Below are 16,706 nucleotides of genomic sequence, written 5' to 3'. Positions count from 1 at the left end.
CAGCGATCAGTGACTAGTGCTGTTTTGCTTCAATGTGATTCTTTGGTTTTCTTTTTTTTTGTTAATTGGGGCGACATTTTTACTTTGCTTTGCCATTTCTTGCTCGATTTTCCAGCGTTTGCTTCATCTTCTTCACCGTCTTCAACCATGCTGGTCTTCACTCCACATTTCGTTTCAATGGATAGCAGGGAACGGGCAACGCGACAGCCATCACAACTCCATGCGTGCAGGACGGCACGACACCAACACCATCCGGAGGGGGAGCAGGCAGGAAGGGGGGGGATAGTCGACAGCGACACAGACGCAGGCACGGCGCCTCGACATCAAAACGCAACTTCCATCGTCTACCGCCAAACAACATGCAGGTCATGCACACATGCAAAATGAAAATCAATATAAATGGCGAACCGCCAAGTGCACACCAGACACGGGCGGGCGTCAACAAGCTTGCCTCTGTGTTGCAAAACGTCTCCAGCCTCCCACGAATCCCCTCGCCACGCCTTCTCCTTGCCTCGGGTCTTCTTCATCTCCACCATTCATCCATGCCGCCCATCGCTCCTGCCGCGTCTTGCAGACAAGGATACGTGGTAGCCACCGGTAATCTACACCCTCGTCCCGCTGCGGCAGATCCTCCTGAGTCCGGCTCTACCACTGCTGCGCAGGTGCGATCTTCTCCGTGTTGATGTACAGCATGTCCTCGATCTTGAAGTAGCGGCCCCAGAAGTAGGCCTTGGAGCCGCCCACCGACCCCTTCTGGCCCTGGGCGGTCACCAGGCGCTGCACCGGCAGGTAGGCGGGCGAGTCCGGGTGCAGGAACGTCTTGCGCGTGCGCGCCTTGTTGTAGACCAGCATGGGGTGGATGGTGCTCAGCGATCCGTCGGCCTCCATGGCCACCTGGATCTTGTAGATCTCGCCGAGCGAGCCCTCGGCGTCGCCCTCCTCGCTGGTGGTCATGCGGATGACCGCCTGGTACGGAACTCCTGTAGCTTGGAGGCCGGCTCGTCCAGCTTGACGGGGAGCCACACACTGTCGTCCGCGGCCTCGGCAGCCTCGGGTCCGCCCTCACGCAGCGACTTGGAGTCGCCGCCCACCGTCATGAGCTTCACGGGCGTCTTGTCGTCCTCGTCCGAGGGCGAGTTCATGCCCAGCTTGTGCATGTAGCGCTTGACGCGCTTGAAGGGCACACGGGCGAACTTGCCGCCGTGCGTGGCCACCTGGTCGTGTATGCGCTTGACGCCGAACTCCGGGTGCGCGAACTTGATGGCCTTGATGAGCGCCGTGAGCTCGTCCGCGTCCACGTCGTCGGGCCCGCGCGAGGGGCGACGGAGACGGCGACGGCGACAGCGCGGCGACTGCTTGGGCGTCTGCGGCGCCGAGCCGCCGTTCTTCTTGGGACTCGCGCCGGCCATCGTGGGGGGGAGGAGGAGGAGAAGAGGAGGAGGAAGAGCTGCTGCGCACTGCGCGGATTGAGGATTGGCCCACAGGGGGAAAAGATCTGTATGGGCCTGAGCGAGACTGAGTTGCGAGCCAGCCAGCTGAGTGCGAGCTCTATACAAATTTTCAGCCGGGAAAAAAGGAACCCGCACCTAAGCGAAATGGGCGCCCGATCCGACCCAATCTCAAGTCGCAGACCTCGTTCACGTCACACCTGCTGCGCGCGGAAATCAACAAACGAGCAGCGGCGTAAGGACGAACCACCCACGGGATCGCTGGCTGTCGGCAGCAGCAACAGCGACAGTCACCGTGATGCAACAGCAGCACCGCGATCTAGTGACTTCACGCTGGGCTACAGGTGCTTCAGTCCGCAGCCCGACGTGACTTGTTAGCACATTGTATACATGTAGCAGCGTGCTGCAGACAGCATTAGTCAGCGCAGCGACGACCGATGTCGCATTTCGGTGGTCAACAAAACCTTGTAAATTTGTTGTCAACTGATGCGTCCACTGTCCACCTCGCCCCATAAAGTGCTTTGTTACTACCAGGCGTGCGCACTCACACGCGTTGGCTCCTGCGAGATGCAGGTTGCAAGCTGCAGCAGCGAGGGCAAAGTATCCGCTAGTACATGTACTGGATCTTCGGCCAGCGTGACGCTACCTTTACATGCCCTTTCCGACGAGCCCAATTCTTTCAAAATGGGCAACCTGATCTGTCGTCGCAGCATTCGAATGCACTGGTCTGGACGCAGAGCTGGACGTCACTTCCGAGGGCGGGCATTGCGTTCCAGGCCGCGAGAGAGAATGGGTGGTGGCGCCGGCGGCCTATTTGCCGGCGTGCTGGGTGCGTGCACTGTACCGGCGAGTACTCACCGTGAAAGATCGGGTTTGTCGCCGGCCACACCGGCTCGAAAGGCAACTCGGGCCAGATACTGTACGGAGTGCCAGCGTCACGCGAGACGCGCTCAGCTCGGGCGGAGAGCGGACGGAGGAAGGTGAGGGTGGAAGATGGAGGGGCAAGTGCCCCCGCGTTTGCGGCCAGCACTAACGGGCGAGTTAGGTAACCGTGATAAGATAAGCAAGCCGTCGCCGCCGCCGCCGCTGGTCATCGTGCCACGTCACTACGCCGCGGCCACGTACGAGCAGTGGCTCGACGGTCGACAAAGCGGCGCTTGGCAGATCACGAGTCGTAAATTACGACTCACGACTCGTGGTTCACGCCGCGGGCGGAGCTTTCCCTTCACTTCGCCGCGCGAAGCCAGTGGCTTCATTCAAGCCACCCTCGGCCAACTCGGCAAACAGAGACCGCGCCGTGCAGAGACCGTCTCGGGAGCATTTCTGAATTTTGCAACACGGCGCTCTCTAGCAACGCGGGCCACTGTTCGACCCACGCCAGTGTGCGATCGTGGGCTTCCAGGCAGAGATCTCCTGTCAGTGACAGTGTCACAGACCCGGCGGACCTACACGTAATGCTGGGTGTCGTCGGACGAGTGCCTTTGCGGCATCCCGAGGCGGACGGATCCCCAACGTGCCTGCGTAAATCGTTGCGGCGATTGTGGCGCGGGTTGATAGCGCTGGAAGAGCGAAGCGAAGCGTCCGTCAAAACAGCGAAACAGCTGGATATGTGGCGGCGCGAGTCCTCGACTGGTGACTGGCTTGACTGCAGTCGGCGAGTTGCTGACCGTAACTCGGCATATGGCTACCCCCCACAACGGGATCCGCAGCAGAACACCAGGCGGAAACGAATATCCAGTTTTTGGAATGCATTCTCGCAGGTTCGCCTTCACTTTCGCAGAAATAATACAGCTTCAATAAAACTGTTTTGCGAGGGTATCACCACTCACAATGGTATCAACTCCCGCCGTCGTCGATCGAACAACGGGTTCCCGCTCAAGTTCATCTTGCGTGCCGAATCCGCGCGCGCGGAGAAAGACTCGATTACTGCGGGAAGAGCGCGCCCGGGGCTCTCGGGCGCGCAAGCACAGCGGCATCAGCGTGAGCGTGAGCGTAGCGTCCCCGCTGCCGCCCACGCGCACTCTCGCCCACGCGGAAGCGGCCCACGATGCCCAAGAACAACTACGACGACGATGACGACGACCTGCTCATGGCGCTGCAGAGCATGGAGCCGTGCGGCAACTGCGGCGCGGAGGGCGCCAAGATCCCGTGCATGAGCGGCTGCGGAGAAGTGTTCTACTGCTCCAGGGTAGGCCGCAGGCGTAGAGCGACGGAGAGCCGCCCCTTCCCCCTCCTTAGTCATTGACTGACGCTGTCTCTGTGTATTCCCCCTGATTAGGAATGCAACATGCATCACGCGTCGGCGCATCGTCTGCGCTGCCGGAACCTGCGCTGCTCCAAGTTCAACGACTCGGAGTGTAGGTCGCTCGCCCTCTCTGTCTCTGTATTTGCTTCGTTCTACCTCTCTAATGTGTTATTTGGGCGTTGTGTATTGCCTGCTGCAGCCGAGTCGGACTCGGACGACTCGGACGAGTACGAGACGGACTCGAGCGCCGAGTACGAGACGGACTCGGACGAAGAAGAGGAGGAGGAAGAGGAGGAGGTGAAGCCCAAGAAGAAGAAGAAGGGCAAGAAGGGCCGCAGCAAGTCTCGCCGCGTCAACAGCTCGCGCAGCGTCGAGTCCTCCGGCAGCACCCTCTCGGTGCGTGCTGGCAGCTCTTTTCTGCAGTTTTGGGCTTTTGAGGGTGGGTTTTGACTTTTACGGGCTGTTTTTGTTGTTTTTGTTGTTGTTTTGTGTGTTTATTAGCGCAAGGTGAGCGTGAGCCTCGACGCGGATGTGGAGAAGCGCATCGAGGAGAAGATCTTGCGCCGCCTCAAGAAGTAGGAGGCGCGCATCTCCCAGGCTATCGAGGCGCGCATGCGCGAGGAGAAGGCCAACTGGCGCGACGACGAGATGAACCGCATCATCATGGAGATGCGCGAGCGCTTTCAGAGCGAAATGTCCACGTCGAACTTCTGGACCGCGCTGGCCAAGAAGAACGGGCTGGAGATGGACTCGCAGGAGATGCTGGCGCTGCAGAAGTCCATGGAGCACTCGTTCCTGGCCTCCAACCCGCAGTCCGAGGACAAGATGGCGGTGCCGCTGTCTGCTGAGGCAGGCCGTTGCCGCGGGCGTGTCTGCTATCGATGGGACGCCAGAAGCGGCTGTCAACCGAACGCGCAGCGTATCGAAGGAGTCCTCCTGGAACAACGCGTGTGTTGCTTTCGACGCGTTGCGTGTGGTGGTGTGGAAGCACAGCTTCTTGCCGCGACTGCACTTCCGCGCCGATGATGCGAACATTTGGAACACGGTCATGGAATTGGATGCAGATGAGTCGTTTGCGCACATTTGCGTGGGCGACAAGCTGCTCTCGATCAACGGACGGGCTATCGACGATTGGTGTGCACGGAAGATGATCTGAACGACATCTTCCAAGCGTACGCGTCGCCGATTATCATGAAGTTCGAGGCAGCCGACCCATCCCGGAAAACTGCAAGGTACACGACTACACCGTGACATGGTCGAATGGTCCTTTGGGTGTAACACTGAAGGATGACTGCGCCACGCAAAAGATTCCTATCGTGAACCGCTTGACGAAGAAGGCTGGATCGGTCGCTGTGAAGCAGAATATCGCTATTGGTGACGTACTCGTGGCTATTAACAACATCGACACTATCCAGCTCGGTTGCTCATTGTCCATGTCAATTTTGAAGAAGGTGCAGTTACCTGCAAAGCTCCGATTCCGTGGTGTGGGTGGATCTGCTCCTGGAGCGCCATCAAATAACAACAGTGCCCCGGAGGTGCCGCCTCGGAGTAGTGTGACGGTCTCGCGTGCCCCCTCGCTCAAACCGGAGAACATTTCCATCGACGAACGTGCGCCATCAGTGATGAACTTCAGCATGAGCATGTCACGGCCAAGCAAGTATACCGTGAACTGGGGTGAAGGACCTTTGGGTCTCACTATCATTCCTGGTTTGAATGAGGGCGACCTTCCTGTGATCAAGAAGGTGACTGGTACCGGTACTTCCGTAGGTATCGACAAAGCCCAGGTGGGTGACTTCTTGGAGAGTATGAATGGGATCGAGACGTCCACGATGCATTTCGAAGATGTGGTGTCTTACTTGAAGACTGCGCCAAAGCCTGTGTTGCTGCGTTTCCGCGCCGCGCTCGACGAGGATGAGGCAAGGGCCCGTCTTCATATCGTAGTAATGGTACGGCACTTTCCGTCAAAAGCGACACCAGTAATCACTCGAGCTACAGCGCTCCAGTGCGCGAGCCCGCCGGTGCCGACGCCGATGCCTGCTCCAAGCAATCACACCACCGAGGTTGTGAGGCAAGTGTCGCGCGAGGCACCTAGTGATGTATACAAAGTGGTGTGGGGATCAGGGCCTCTTGGTCTTACGATCGATGCGAAGGATGACGCTCCTGGCGCGTTTATCAACGAATCGCTGCTCAGGTGCAGCGGCTCACCTCTCGCAGGATTGCATTGGAGACGATGTGACTCACATCAACGATATGGAAGTGTCACACGTAGTATTCCAAGACATTGTGGCGCACCTTAAGAATGTGCCGCGCCCGGTGACTCTATTCTTCAGGCGCAAGTCTGCCCAGTCGCACCATGAACGTCACGGTTCATACTCGTCGAACTCCGGTGAGAGCTCACCTATTCAATACGATGCTCCTGCCCCGACCCACAGTCGAAAGGCTGCGTTAGCCGCGGCCGGAGAAGATAACGGTGTGCAGTTCTACAACGTCGTGTGGCAAGATGGTACTCCTTTGGGTCTTTCGCTACGTGGCGCTGACAACACGTGCGAATACCCATATATCACTCGTGTGACGGGCACAGGAAGTGCTGCCCATTTGCCACAATCTGTATTGAACGACTGCTTGATTTCGGTGGATGGACGCAGCGTACATGTTCGTGACAAGTCTTTCGACGAAGTCATGACATTACTCAAGGTCATGCAAAACCGCTTACGTTGAAGTTCCAGGCGCGAAACGTGGGTGGTAGTAGCCAGCCGCGTGCACCAGCACCTGCTCCGGCACCAGCTCCTCAATATCAGCACCGGGCACCGTCGCCGTCGCCTCCGCCACCTCAACCTCAGCCTCAGCAACCCCAGCAGCGAAAGGTGATAAAGACTCAGGAGTCGTACACATGGCGGCAGAACCGGGCTCCGCCTCCGCCTCCGCCGGCACCTGCACAACAGCAGCCTCTGGCGCAATCGTATAACCAGAGTTCGTCGACTCCCATGACGCACCAGAATAGTAATAATCTTAGTAGGAGTGTCGTGAGCAGCGGCAGCGATCGTGGCCTCGGCGCTGGCGTGACTCCGGGCAACGCGGACAAGTTCAGCAGCATCCAGGCACCCTTCCTCGTGCAGAACAAGCTCTCGACCGGCCGTCGGCAAAAGATGCTGAAGGGGCTCAAGAAGTAGAAAACCGCACACTTTCAACTCTACAGCACTACTATTCGAGCGTCCAAGTTGTTCATAACGTGATGGAAATGCTGGAGAGCGGACGGGTACAACGCGGAGAGGAAGGAGAAAAGAATCTTACAGGGAAGACTGAAGACATCAGCACGTCAAGCAAACAAGATACAGAGAAAACCAAAACAAAAGAATCGAGATGGCGAGCAAGAATCACATCGCAGCATTTTTTAAAGCACTCATCAGAGGTCCAGCAAACACGGTGATGTCTGCTAACTGTTGTCTGTCTCGGGCCTTCGAAGGTGTATGAGTGAAAAGTGAGTAACATTGCATTCTCATTTTTTTCATTGCTTGGTTGAGTGAAAGTCCCTTGCAGTCAAGGAAGACGACTGCGGGGCTACATTCTATTGACATGGTGCTAGAATGGTCGAGATAGCCGAGGAAAGTAGTGTTGCCATTTCAGCTCCAGAACAGAGGGCACAACGCTGCAGACATGAGACCTGTCAGTCATGGTGCAGTTATGAAGGACAAGGCAGCTAAAACCCACCCATAACGTCTACGCAGCTCCACCAGCAAGTCCGATGCAAACTGTTGGCAGCAAGATCGGTAGTAAGTCTCAGGTATTACATCTGCGTAAGGAGCCATCGATCAAATGACGCACCTGTTGTGTTGCTGCGGTATGACTTGCAAGTTGTTGCTCAAGTCGTCGTTTCACCTGTTCGTGATATTTTTCAGAATCAAGACAAAGTGAGCAGCAAATTCTTACATTGGCTGACGTGCATGTGCGTACATGTTCGAGAGTTGTTCTGCGCTCTTGGGTCTGCGTGAGCTGATCCTGTAAATGTGCTACCTGACCCCGTGCAAGTTCAAGCTGAATCTCTAGTGCCTGTTTGTCAGCTTCGTGCTGTAGGTTGCGAGACTCTAGTTGTGTGATTTTCGCTGCGCTTTCCCGCGCTGCATCCGAGAATATTGCTTGCGAGAGTGCTGCTTCAGAGCCCACTAGCTGGCGCTCGTAGCGAGCGCAGATCGCCTCAAGTTGCTGTACTCGTTGGCGACCTACAGTGGCAAGAGCCTGTGTCTCCAAAGTCGACCCAGTCGAGGTTGAAGATTTTGCAGTTGGTGAAGTAGCGCGCTGCAAGTCCCGAAGCGTTTGTTCTTCTGCACTAAGAGAGTCGACGAGATCAGGATCGTCAGCTCCCTCTGAGACGCCTGCCTGAAGGTTGTCTTCCCGCAGACAAAGCGCGGTTAGAGCTTCGATCAGCCCTAGGAATTGATGTTGAGCGTCTACAGCCTGACGGCGATATCGTTCGAGTTCGGCAAACACGCGGTCTTGCACGCACTGTGATCGTGCTTGTTCGCATTGGAGACGGCGTACGCGCTGTTCACTTTCGCCAACATGCGAACTCATCTGCACTAGGTGCTCAAGCACTTGTGACTTCTTGAGCAGCTTGAAGTAAGTATCCGTGCTCATTACTGATGCGTGTGGATCTGCGGCAACAGGAGTTGTTGCTGGTTTTGTCGAGGTGGACTCCGCTGCCCTCGAAGACACGGCTTCACAAGCAGTTGGAGAGAAACAGTCAGGGTCGGAGCAGTATTTGTAAGCTCGGGATCGAGGAACTCCAGTCGGGGTGGCGATCCTCTGATTGCTCGGAGTCTGAATCGATGGGGTAGGCGGTGGTGCCGTCACAGCAGAAGTCGTCGACGATGGAGAGGCCACGCAGGTCGAGACCGAAGAGAGAGTGCGAGTTTTTAAAGTGGTGCTATTGTGGGGATGTACTGCAGCATGAATGCTCTTGAACTTGGCTTGCTGCTGAGAGAGGTTGGTGATGATCGTGAGCTGTGGGCGACCTGATTGTCCGTGGACTTCCATGGCGATCCCAGTTTTTGTGAAAATGACGCCTGCTTTACATCTTAAGCAATTGGGATCGTTCGACCCGGTAAAAATACTGCACGCTCTTCCCAGGCAAGTTCTCAAGATATTATTATGATCGCCGAACCCTGCCGCGTCCTACATCTTCTTCGTCTTCTTCTTGGCGGGAGTGCCTTTTCCAGCAACATCGCTTTCAGCGGACCTCGTGCTGCCAGCATTCTTACGTCCACGCTTGACAGGTTCCACTTCCTCTTCTAGCGCAGTTGGTTCTTCCTCTGCAGACCCCTTCTTCGCCTTGGCCGCGAGTCGACCAACCTTGAGCACGTAGGCATCCATGCGGAACTTGCGCTTGAGGCCGGCCTCGTTCATGTAGCGCACTTTTCCAAAAATGGGGCGCTCCTTCCAGCCTTGGTCGTGCTTTCCAAACGTCCAAGCCACTCCGGCGTACGAATTCGGGTCGGGTGCATCCAATGCGTACTTGTTGTTGAGAACCAAAGCAGCGTTGAATCCTTGCTCGGGAGTGGAAGTCCACTCAAGTAGCTTCTTGCCCCAGTACATGCGCATGTAGCCGTGCATCTTGCCCGTGACCACAAGCTCCCGTTGCGCAGCGTTCCAAAACCTGTCCCCGGTTTGGAACGACTCGAGCTTATCACGAGAGTACAACTGGTCGCGCTTGTCGTCAGCGTGCTCTTGCAGGGTGATCTGCGCGTAGCTGGGAAGGCAGCGCATCGAGTCATAGTTCTGTTGGTTGTAGGCAACTAAATTGACCGACAACTCACGACGCACGATAAGCTCCTCGAGGAACGACGCCAATCCTTCTTTAGCTCGCGAGACGCCCTTGAGTTTGTTTGCTGCCAGCACAACACGCACGACGCAGATATGGCCGAAGCGCAGGTAGAGACTCAAGTCGCTGCCAGCATCCAGGCTGGGCTCGTTGCGCTCAGTGGCGTAGTTAGCTAGTTTATCCGGGGTGAGGAACTTCTTAGCGCATACCGAAGCAGCAGCTTCGCCTCCTTTGAAGTGCCAGCTCACGCCCTTGACACTGCGATCGATATCCAGCAGCTCTAGCGTGTTGGCAACAGCCTCGGAGCTCGTTAAATCCAGCGGCTTCAGCTGCTTCGGAGTCCCAAGAACAGCCAACAACGACTTCCCTTCCGTTTGGTACTCTTGCTCCAGACTCACGCTCTGCAGCGGAACGACGTATCTCTCCAGGTGCTTGGTGATCCTGGGACGAATCGTTCTAGCCGCGTACTCTTCCTTGTCCGTGACAACATCAGCAGGAACCACAACGTCACCTTCGACCTGAACGACGCCGAAGCCAGCACTGGAATCACCGATATCTCCTTCACTCTCTACTGTAGACACCAGCTTGTCCAGCGCCGCACGCCACGGGCGCAAGTACGGACGGTCCGTCACCACCAGAGCAGCTTTGCGTGCACAGAACTCGAGTAGTTTCGCTGCGCGTAAGGCGTTCCTCTCCTTTGTGACGGTGGTGGAAGACGTCGAAGCTCAGGCCTCGATCTGCCAGGCGCTGGCGGGCGTCGGCCAGTCCTTCGAGCGCAAACAGCGCGTGGCGCTCCGTGACGAACCCGTGGGCGTTGGCATCCTGCACAGCCTCGCCCTTCCACTCGTCGTCTGCGTCCGGCTGCAGCGGCGGCACCACGGAGCGATCCGGGAACAGGTACACCACGTGCAGAGGCAGCTTCAACTTGTTGGCGGCGGCCACCGCGTACTCGAGCGCGTAGTTGTGCTTGGTGCGCACGGACGTCTGCATCCAGTAGAGCAGGTAGCTGTCATCGGTCGAACGCGCCTTGGCGCCCTCGTACAGCCACTGGATGCGCTCGCTATGCAGACCAGTGGGCAGCTTGAGCTTCTCCAGCGTACAGCGCATGTTGACCATTGTAGTCCGATGGGATGACCAGGAATGACAACCGCGGCCGACTTGGGAGCCGACCTCACCGAACACGGTCGAATCCAACCTATGGAGTAGGCTTCATATGGTTTTCTACTACAAAAACAGACCTCTGGCCTTGAGTCTGGGCTGGCCTGGAGCTTCTTGTCCAGGAGGGAGGAGCTGGTTGACTGAAAAACAAGAGAGTTGTTATTATCCACATGAGGTCGCCTCATCCTAATCTAATGTCAATCAATACACGCAACGAGGTTCGCACGAGACGAAGACGCAGCAGAAGAGTCGAGCGGCTTGGCATTGTGGCTGCTTGGAAAACGCTCACCAGGCATCTCTTGGGCTCGCAAGGTACACGGGCGCAATTATATCGCCGCCTGGATGGAACGGAGGTCAGCACTTCGTAGGCTCACGCCGCTGAATCACTACGCTGCCGTTTGGTATCGTCTCTTGTGCTTGAAGTCCACTTGGTCCATTTACCGCGCCATGTCTTGCAGCTGCCGGCCGATCAAATAGCGCTCGTTACGGATCGACTCGCTCAGATTTGACAGCCATCGACTCACATGCGAGTGCGAGCGCACCAGCACGAAGACCGTGCCGACCCAAAACGCGCACATCGCGAACGCAGTCTTCTCAAAGTTTGCCTTCTCCGACGAAAAGACCAGCAAGACTACCGAGGATAACAGCCACGGCACCACAAGCATTCCAAGCAGGAACACCGCGATGGGCTGCAGCACGTTCTCCTGGAAGAAGGCCACGTCGAAACACTTCTCGCGAATGTTGTCTCGTCGAAGCCGAACAGCCTCGTTCTCGTGTACAGTCACATTAAACTGGAGTTGACGATACGCCTTGCGGAAACATGCAATGAAGCCCACCGGCTCCGCATCGGCAGCAGCAGCAACACCCTCCTCTTGCAGTAGTCGCTCTTCTTCTTCCAGTTCGTCATCATTCAGGTCGTCTTCAAAGAGTTCGTCGTCCTCTTCGACATCCAGGAATCCATCCTCGTCAGCCTCCAGCTCTTCTAGGGCTGCTTGTCGCTGGTTGCGGCGTCTGTTGTTGCGCTTCGCTCGGAAACAGCAAACCAGCCACGCAAACAGATTGAACATCAAGTAGCCCATCAGGAAGCTTTCCAATGAAGAAGCCTTCGCACTTGCGACACAAGAAGACATCAGCTGCCCCAGCAAGAACGGGCACACGAATGCCCACCCCAGGACACAGACCACCGCGTTCGCTGGCGTCATGTTACGGACAGAGTATCCGCGCTGCACCAGGGTCGGATCCACTCGGTCTTCCGGGAGCAACAAGATGTTTAGTGCGTGAACGCCGTTTACGAAGTACCAGACAATTTGAACTCCAGCCGCCATCACGAGTGGGTCATGACTGATACCAGACACACGCTCAAACGGAGCCATGCACATACGGCCGATAAACAGCGATCCGAACAAGAACGTTCCGATCACCACGATGCAGACCGCCCAGCTAAACAAGGCTAGTCCAGCGAGTCGTACCAGAAGATGAGACGGCCTCTCCCTTGGGAGTAGCGGGTATTCGACAGGCTGTGGGTCGTCCAAACCCTCCTCAGGCCACGGCAGGTAACGGTGACCATCCACCCGTAGCTCCTCAGGTGGAAGCTGCGCGCGAGGGTGAAAGTGGAGAGGGGGTGGCGGCAGCACCACTACCTTTGACTTGTGGTGGCCATTCACAACAACCTCCAGCTCAGTCTGTGGTAGAAGGAACTCCGTCAAACCCAGCCTCTCACTTGCAAACACAATCGCGAGGTGTTGGAACTTCCCGATATCGTTCTTCGCATGCTCCAGGACGCTGAGGACCACAAGGTGGACAACAAGCAGCTCCAGCGGTACTTGGATTTCTGGGCTGAAGTGTTGGAAGCGCAGGGTCAGCGGGAAAAACGAAGGTGCAACCGCGGTAGCAATACGCACAGGTGCGTGTACCAGCACAAGCAGCAGCGCCGCATAGATCGCAAGTGACAGAATCATGCGACGGGCGTGCTTCATGCACCTCTCACTTAGCAGCGTGCGCAGCAGGTCCGGGTGATCTTCCTGTGGCCGAATCACCTTGGCTAGAATATCCGGGTGGGCAACTTCTCGCATTTGCAAGACAGACACCGTCACGCAAAGCATGAAGGTAATGCCCAGAACCCAGTGCACCATTAAAGCACAGATCATGTTCTCCATGCAGAACGCGATGCGGTCCTGCGCGGTCACCATAAACAAGTGAAGCGATGCGAAGTCGATGCACAGACCCAGGATAATGGGCAGGATCACCATCTTCAGCAGCAGCAGCGTCGACACCTTCACAATCGCCGTCAGGCAGCGTAAAGCCCAGAGTAGGCCATCCATGAGCGGTCGGTGGATGTACGAAGAAGCCGTCCTCACCATAAACCTCCAGAGCACGATCGTCAAGCAGATCGACAAGTAGCCCATCACGCAAGTGCACAGATCGACCAGCTGCAAGCAGTCGCCATTTTGCTTCGCCGTTTCGACCGACTGCAACAACGTTTTCACAAGAAAGGCACCGAGTGACAGCTCCTGGTCAGTAGCCAAATTAAGCGCGCCCAGCGAAGCGAACGCCGATGAGGCAACCGGGAGTGATGCAACAATCCTGGCTCCAGCAGACAGCAAGGTGCTACCAAGCGTGTACGGGATGAACGCGAACAAACCCAGGTAGGCGCCGTTGAACGCGAGAAGCCACGACACGTTGCGGAACAACACCATGAAGTCTCCACGCAGGCCCAGCAGCTCGTCCATGGCGATGTTGATCTCCATGTGCTCGAAGTCATCCTCCCACTCGCGCTGGTTCATGTTGGGCGGGGGTGGATCCACGCGGTTCCGCGCGGCTCTCGGCGCGGCTGCAGCAGCATTCCGTCCACGCTCCTCCGCGATCTCTGGTGCATCTCGCAACGGGCGTCGCTGACGCAGCTCATGCTGGGGCTCCGGCACAGGATCGGCATCTTCAACAAGTGGCACTCCAAACTCTTGGTGCTGGATGAAGGCGTCCGCAAAAGGCTCGTCACGGTTCAGCTGGTTGACCCACTCCTCGTCCGAGGAGTCGTCGTCCGAGTCCGCGTTCTCGTCCAAGTTGCCGAGTCTCCTGGGGCCGTCGAGCATCGGGCGCAGTCTCGGCTCCGCGTCCTGGTCGTCCAGGTTCGCCGCTTCGTCCGGGTGGTTGCCCTCCCCGAACTGCGCGCGGCGCACGGGCTGGTGACGGTGGTGGTGGTGATGGTGATGGTGTTGGCGGTGCGGCGCCTCCTCCTCCGCCACCATCTCCTCCTCGATGTGGTCCAGGTGGAAACGCAGGAAGTCTGCGAAGGACATGAGCGCCAGGAAGGAGAAGACGATGCACACGATGAGGATCACGCCCGAGAAGATGTCGGCCACGATGTGCGGCGCGTCGAAGCGCTCCGAGAAGTTGACGTTCACCATGGCGGACGCGCGCAGCAGCCACATGCGGTAGAGCCAGCTCGTGCACCAGGGCGCCACGGCCAGCCACAGCACGAGCACGAGCGCCGCGCGCAGCGCGAAGGGGGAGCCACTTGAGCAGCACCACGCGCATCCCCGTGGCCAGCAGCTCCGTCCAGGGCAGCACGTCGGGCGCGTCGGCGTCGTACAGCGGCGTGAACGTGAACTCGTGGCCGCACAGCTCGCAGAAGCTCTTGCCCGAGTGCTCCAGCCACTGCTCCAGGCAGTCCGAGTGCGTGAAGCGGATGCTGCCGCTGCACTTGCAGGGCGCGAACAGGCGGCGGCCCGGCTCGGCCTCGCCGCGGCACACGCGGCACTCGGCCTCGTCCTCCTCGTCGACACCGTCGACGAACGCGGCGGGCGGCGGCGTCAGGGGCGGCGAGGGCGGCGCGGCCTCCGCGACGGGTCGCAGGTCCACCATGAGGGAGGGAAGGAGTGTTGGTCACGGACTGGCCGGCCTGGCTTGGGGCTGCGGAGCTGGAGCTGGGCTGCAGCTGAGCGGAGCTCCTGGGCGCGGAAGCTTGGAAGGCGACTGAGTGCGGAAACGACAAGGCGCCGCTGGGGTTGGGGGCGAAAAGATGGACCGGCCGGCGACCGACAAATATTGTACCTACCGGTACCGAATACGGTCGAGGATGGAGTGAAGCCATTGGGTGAGCGTCGGTCGTCGGTTGCCGGCCGGCGAAAACGAAACGGGATAAATCATGAATTTCGCGTGTTTTGCCAATGATTCGAGCGTACTGATGAGGTAACTACGTACTTAGGTGTAAAACTAAAGTACTTCTAGAAGTGAAAGGCATACGTGAAGGCGTTCCAGGAGCGACTTACCAACAGGGTTCGGTAGTAGTGATAATTTTGGGTTAGTAGTGATACTACGGACGTTCCGCTTCCTGTCTCACACACTCAGCTCGGATAGCACCCGGTCATATTCGTCTTTGCTTGGATACTGCCTTTTGGCCACTTCAGCCCACTCCACTCGATAGCTGAACCACTCATCCAGCAGTGCGTCTGTCTTTGCATTGAGAGTCGCATCCGCTATACTATCTTCCACGGCATGGCGACTCTTGTCATGTATTCGTCCTCGCACACAGCAGGCAAATATGTGCGAACGTCTTGCCCCATAGGTGGTAGTCTTCTCTAAGCGGTGTATCACATTCCAAACCGAGTCAGTCCTTTTCTTAGGCAGCTTATGAACGATGTGATTCGGAATGCCACCCGTCAATGCTTCTTCTTTCCCAACGTCTCGTTGTGCGAGATCTATCACGGTGGCGTCGCTTGAACACGAGATACCGGATATGCTGCTTGGTGTGAGCTCCTGGGAATCACTGCCAGTATCGAAGAATCTGCTCACACGCAAGCGACTGCAGAATCTGCATTCAGAAAGTGCTAGGGGAAACAGATCATACGCGAAGATATCTCCACAGCACTGTTACCGTTTTGAGAGGTCGACATCTGTCTTCGTGCAGAGCTCATTGCTGCACAAGTGATGTATCTGACCGCTGCAAACAGAGCAAGAAGATGTCTCCGTTATCTCACTCCAATGACAGTCAATCTTAACGCACTCCATGGGTGTGTTGCTTGAGCCGCAAAACGAGAAATAAGCGACGGAGCGAGTGGGGGAGGTCGCGAAGTCACAAATTTTCGCGCCCTTCGAAGATCTCACACGCGTTGAAGCTTGGGGAACTATAGTAGTGCTAACTAGTACTACTAATAGCATTTTTTCTCTCTACTATTCAATTAGCACTACTAATCAGCCGAACCACCAGTACTGTAGCATAGTACTACTAATTAGTAGCGATATAGCACTACTAACGCTTCTATTCTGGGGTCTACTACCGAACCCTGCTTACCAAGCCAACGACCACGGTACCACTTCAGTAGCGAACAGAAGTGTGGTTCACTCTGCGCTAAGACGACGGAGGATCGCTGGACCAGATGGTGACGAATGAAGAAGGGACCAAACTGATTCAAACTGTTCTCGACGGCTACCACTCGCGAGACATATCCGGAAAGACACAACTATCCGAAAGATGCTCACTACAGTTAGGGCGATGAGAGATTTTTTCTCCTCTACGTAATCTAACTTTAACAAAATGTTCAATCAGACTATACAGTGATTGCTCGGAAAGAGACGACCACTCTATAATTATCAAGTGTACTTTACCCTCCCTTCTTTGCTGCGGAGGTTAACTGGTACATTCCGGGCATAACGTGCAGCGAGGCTGCCGTAGCTTTGCGTCAGAGGAAGAGTGGTTAGACTCACCGAGTCTTAGCTAGGGATAGCGGTCGTTCTAAAACCAGAATGACGTACGGGTCAGTACACCTTACGGACTCCAAGAGTCAACACAAGACCCTTAAGTGTAAATCCCAAACTGAATGTATTTCTCTTTGTCTTGGTGTAAATGTATGACGCTCACTATCTAGCATAGTGAGTCCTAGTCTCTTGCATATCCATTGGATATAAAGCCACCTACTGATGTCCCTACCGATTTAGGTTAAGATGTGGACCCCACAACTCCTGTGTGTCCCACACTCTGTAGCCATCGGGTAACCTTCGTGTAACCCCGTTACATAACAATTGGATCTTTCGGGGTATATCT

General features: G+C 56.6%; 6 protein-coding genes across 8 annotated transcripts; 2 read left to right on the top strand and 4 right to left on the bottom strand.

The window, feature by feature from the left end:
• Positions 1 to 645: 645 nt before the first annotated feature.
• Positions 646 to 1,409, bottom strand: IUM83_15557 (DnaJ subfamily B protein; the record flags this gene model as incomplete). Its single annotated transcript, XM_067940381.1, has 2 exons — positions 646 to 966; positions 1,026 to 1,409. 2 exons carry the CDS (start codon positions 1,407 to 1,409, stop codon positions 646 to 648), a joined length of 705 nt encoding a protein of 234 aa, XP_067780114.1.
• A 2,086-nt stretch (positions 1,410 to 3,495) lies between these two features.
• On the top strand, positions 3,496 to 4,272 carry IUM83_15556 (putative pdz-domain-containing protein; the record flags this gene model as incomplete). The annotated part of the gene is made up of 4 exons (XM_067940380.1): positions 3,496 to 3,636; positions 3,727 to 3,805; positions 3,893 to 4,089; positions 4,195 to 4,272. The coding sequence occupies 4 exons, from the start codon at positions 3,496 to 3,498 to the stop codon at positions 4,270 to 4,272; spliced, it is 495 nt and encodes a 164-aa protein (XP_067780113.1).
• Positions 4,273 to 4,305: 33 nt separating this feature from the next.
• On the top strand, positions 4,306 to 6,863 carry IUM83_15555 (putative PDZ-domain-containing protein; the record flags this gene model as incomplete). The annotated part of the gene is made up of 4 exons (XM_067940379.1): positions 4,306 to 4,524; positions 4,682 to 4,827; positions 4,901 to 5,639; positions 6,690 to 6,863. The coding sequence occupies 4 exons, from the start codon at positions 4,306 to 4,308 to the stop codon at positions 6,861 to 6,863; spliced, it is 1,278 nt and encodes a 425-aa protein (XP_067780116.1).
• A 409-nt stretch (positions 6,864 to 7,272) lies between these two features.
• Positions 7,273 to 8,252, bottom strand: IUM83_15554 (Deoxyribodipyrimidine photo-lyase; the record flags this gene model as incomplete). The annotated part of the gene is made up of 5 exons (XM_067940378.1): positions 7,273 to 7,339; positions 7,402 to 7,442; positions 7,516 to 7,569; positions 7,645 to 8,078; positions 8,195 to 8,252. 5 exons carry the CDS (start codon positions 8,250 to 8,252, stop codon positions 7,273 to 7,275), a joined length of 654 nt encoding a protein of 217 aa, XP_067780115.1.
• A 610-nt stretch (positions 8,253 to 8,862) lies between these two features.
• On the bottom strand, positions 8,863 to 10,624 carry IUM83_15553 (putative deoxyribodipyrimidine photolyase; the record flags this gene model as incomplete). Of its 2 annotated transcripts, none has more annotated exons than XM_067940377.1 (2): positions 8,863 to 10,026; positions 10,127 to 10,624. In XM_067940377.1, the coding sequence occupies 2 exons, from the start codon at positions 10,622 to 10,624 to the stop codon at positions 8,863 to 8,865; spliced, it is 1,662 nt and encodes a 553-aa protein (XP_067780110.1). The 2 variants fall into 2 exon arrangements, with proteins under 2 accessions (XP_067780110.1, XP_067780109.1); XM_067940376.1 differs by having other exon boundaries at positions 8,863 to 10,151; positions 10,213 to 10,624.
• A 479-nt stretch (positions 10,625 to 11,103) lies between these two features.
• On the bottom strand, positions 11,104 to 14,527 carry IUM83_15552 (putative E3 ubiquitin-protein ligase MARCH6 (membrane-associated RING finger protein 6); the record flags this gene model as incomplete). Of its 2 annotated transcripts, XM_067940374.1 has the most annotated exons (2): positions 11,104 to 14,107; positions 14,181 to 14,527. In XM_067940374.1, the coding sequence occupies 2 exons, from the start codon at positions 14,525 to 14,527 to the stop codon at positions 11,104 to 11,106; spliced, it is 3,351 nt and encodes a 1,116-aa protein (XP_067780108.1). The 2 variants fall into 2 exon arrangements, with proteins under 2 accessions (XP_067780108.1, XP_067780107.1); XM_067940375.1 differs by lacking the exon at positions 14,181 to 14,527 and having other exon boundaries at positions 11,104 to 12,114.
• Between the last annotated feature and the right edge of the window lie 2,179 nt (positions 14,528 to 16,706).

This window comes from Phytophthora cinnamomi, assembly GCF_018691715.1.
Source record: "Phytophthora cinnamomi strain GKB4 chromosome Unknown Contig128, whole genome shotgun sequence".
NCBI lineage: Eukaryota > Oomycota > Peronosporomycetes > Peronosporales > Peronosporaceae > Phytophthora > Phytophthora cinnamomi.
This window is presented reverse-complemented; position numbering and strand designations above follow the sequence as displayed.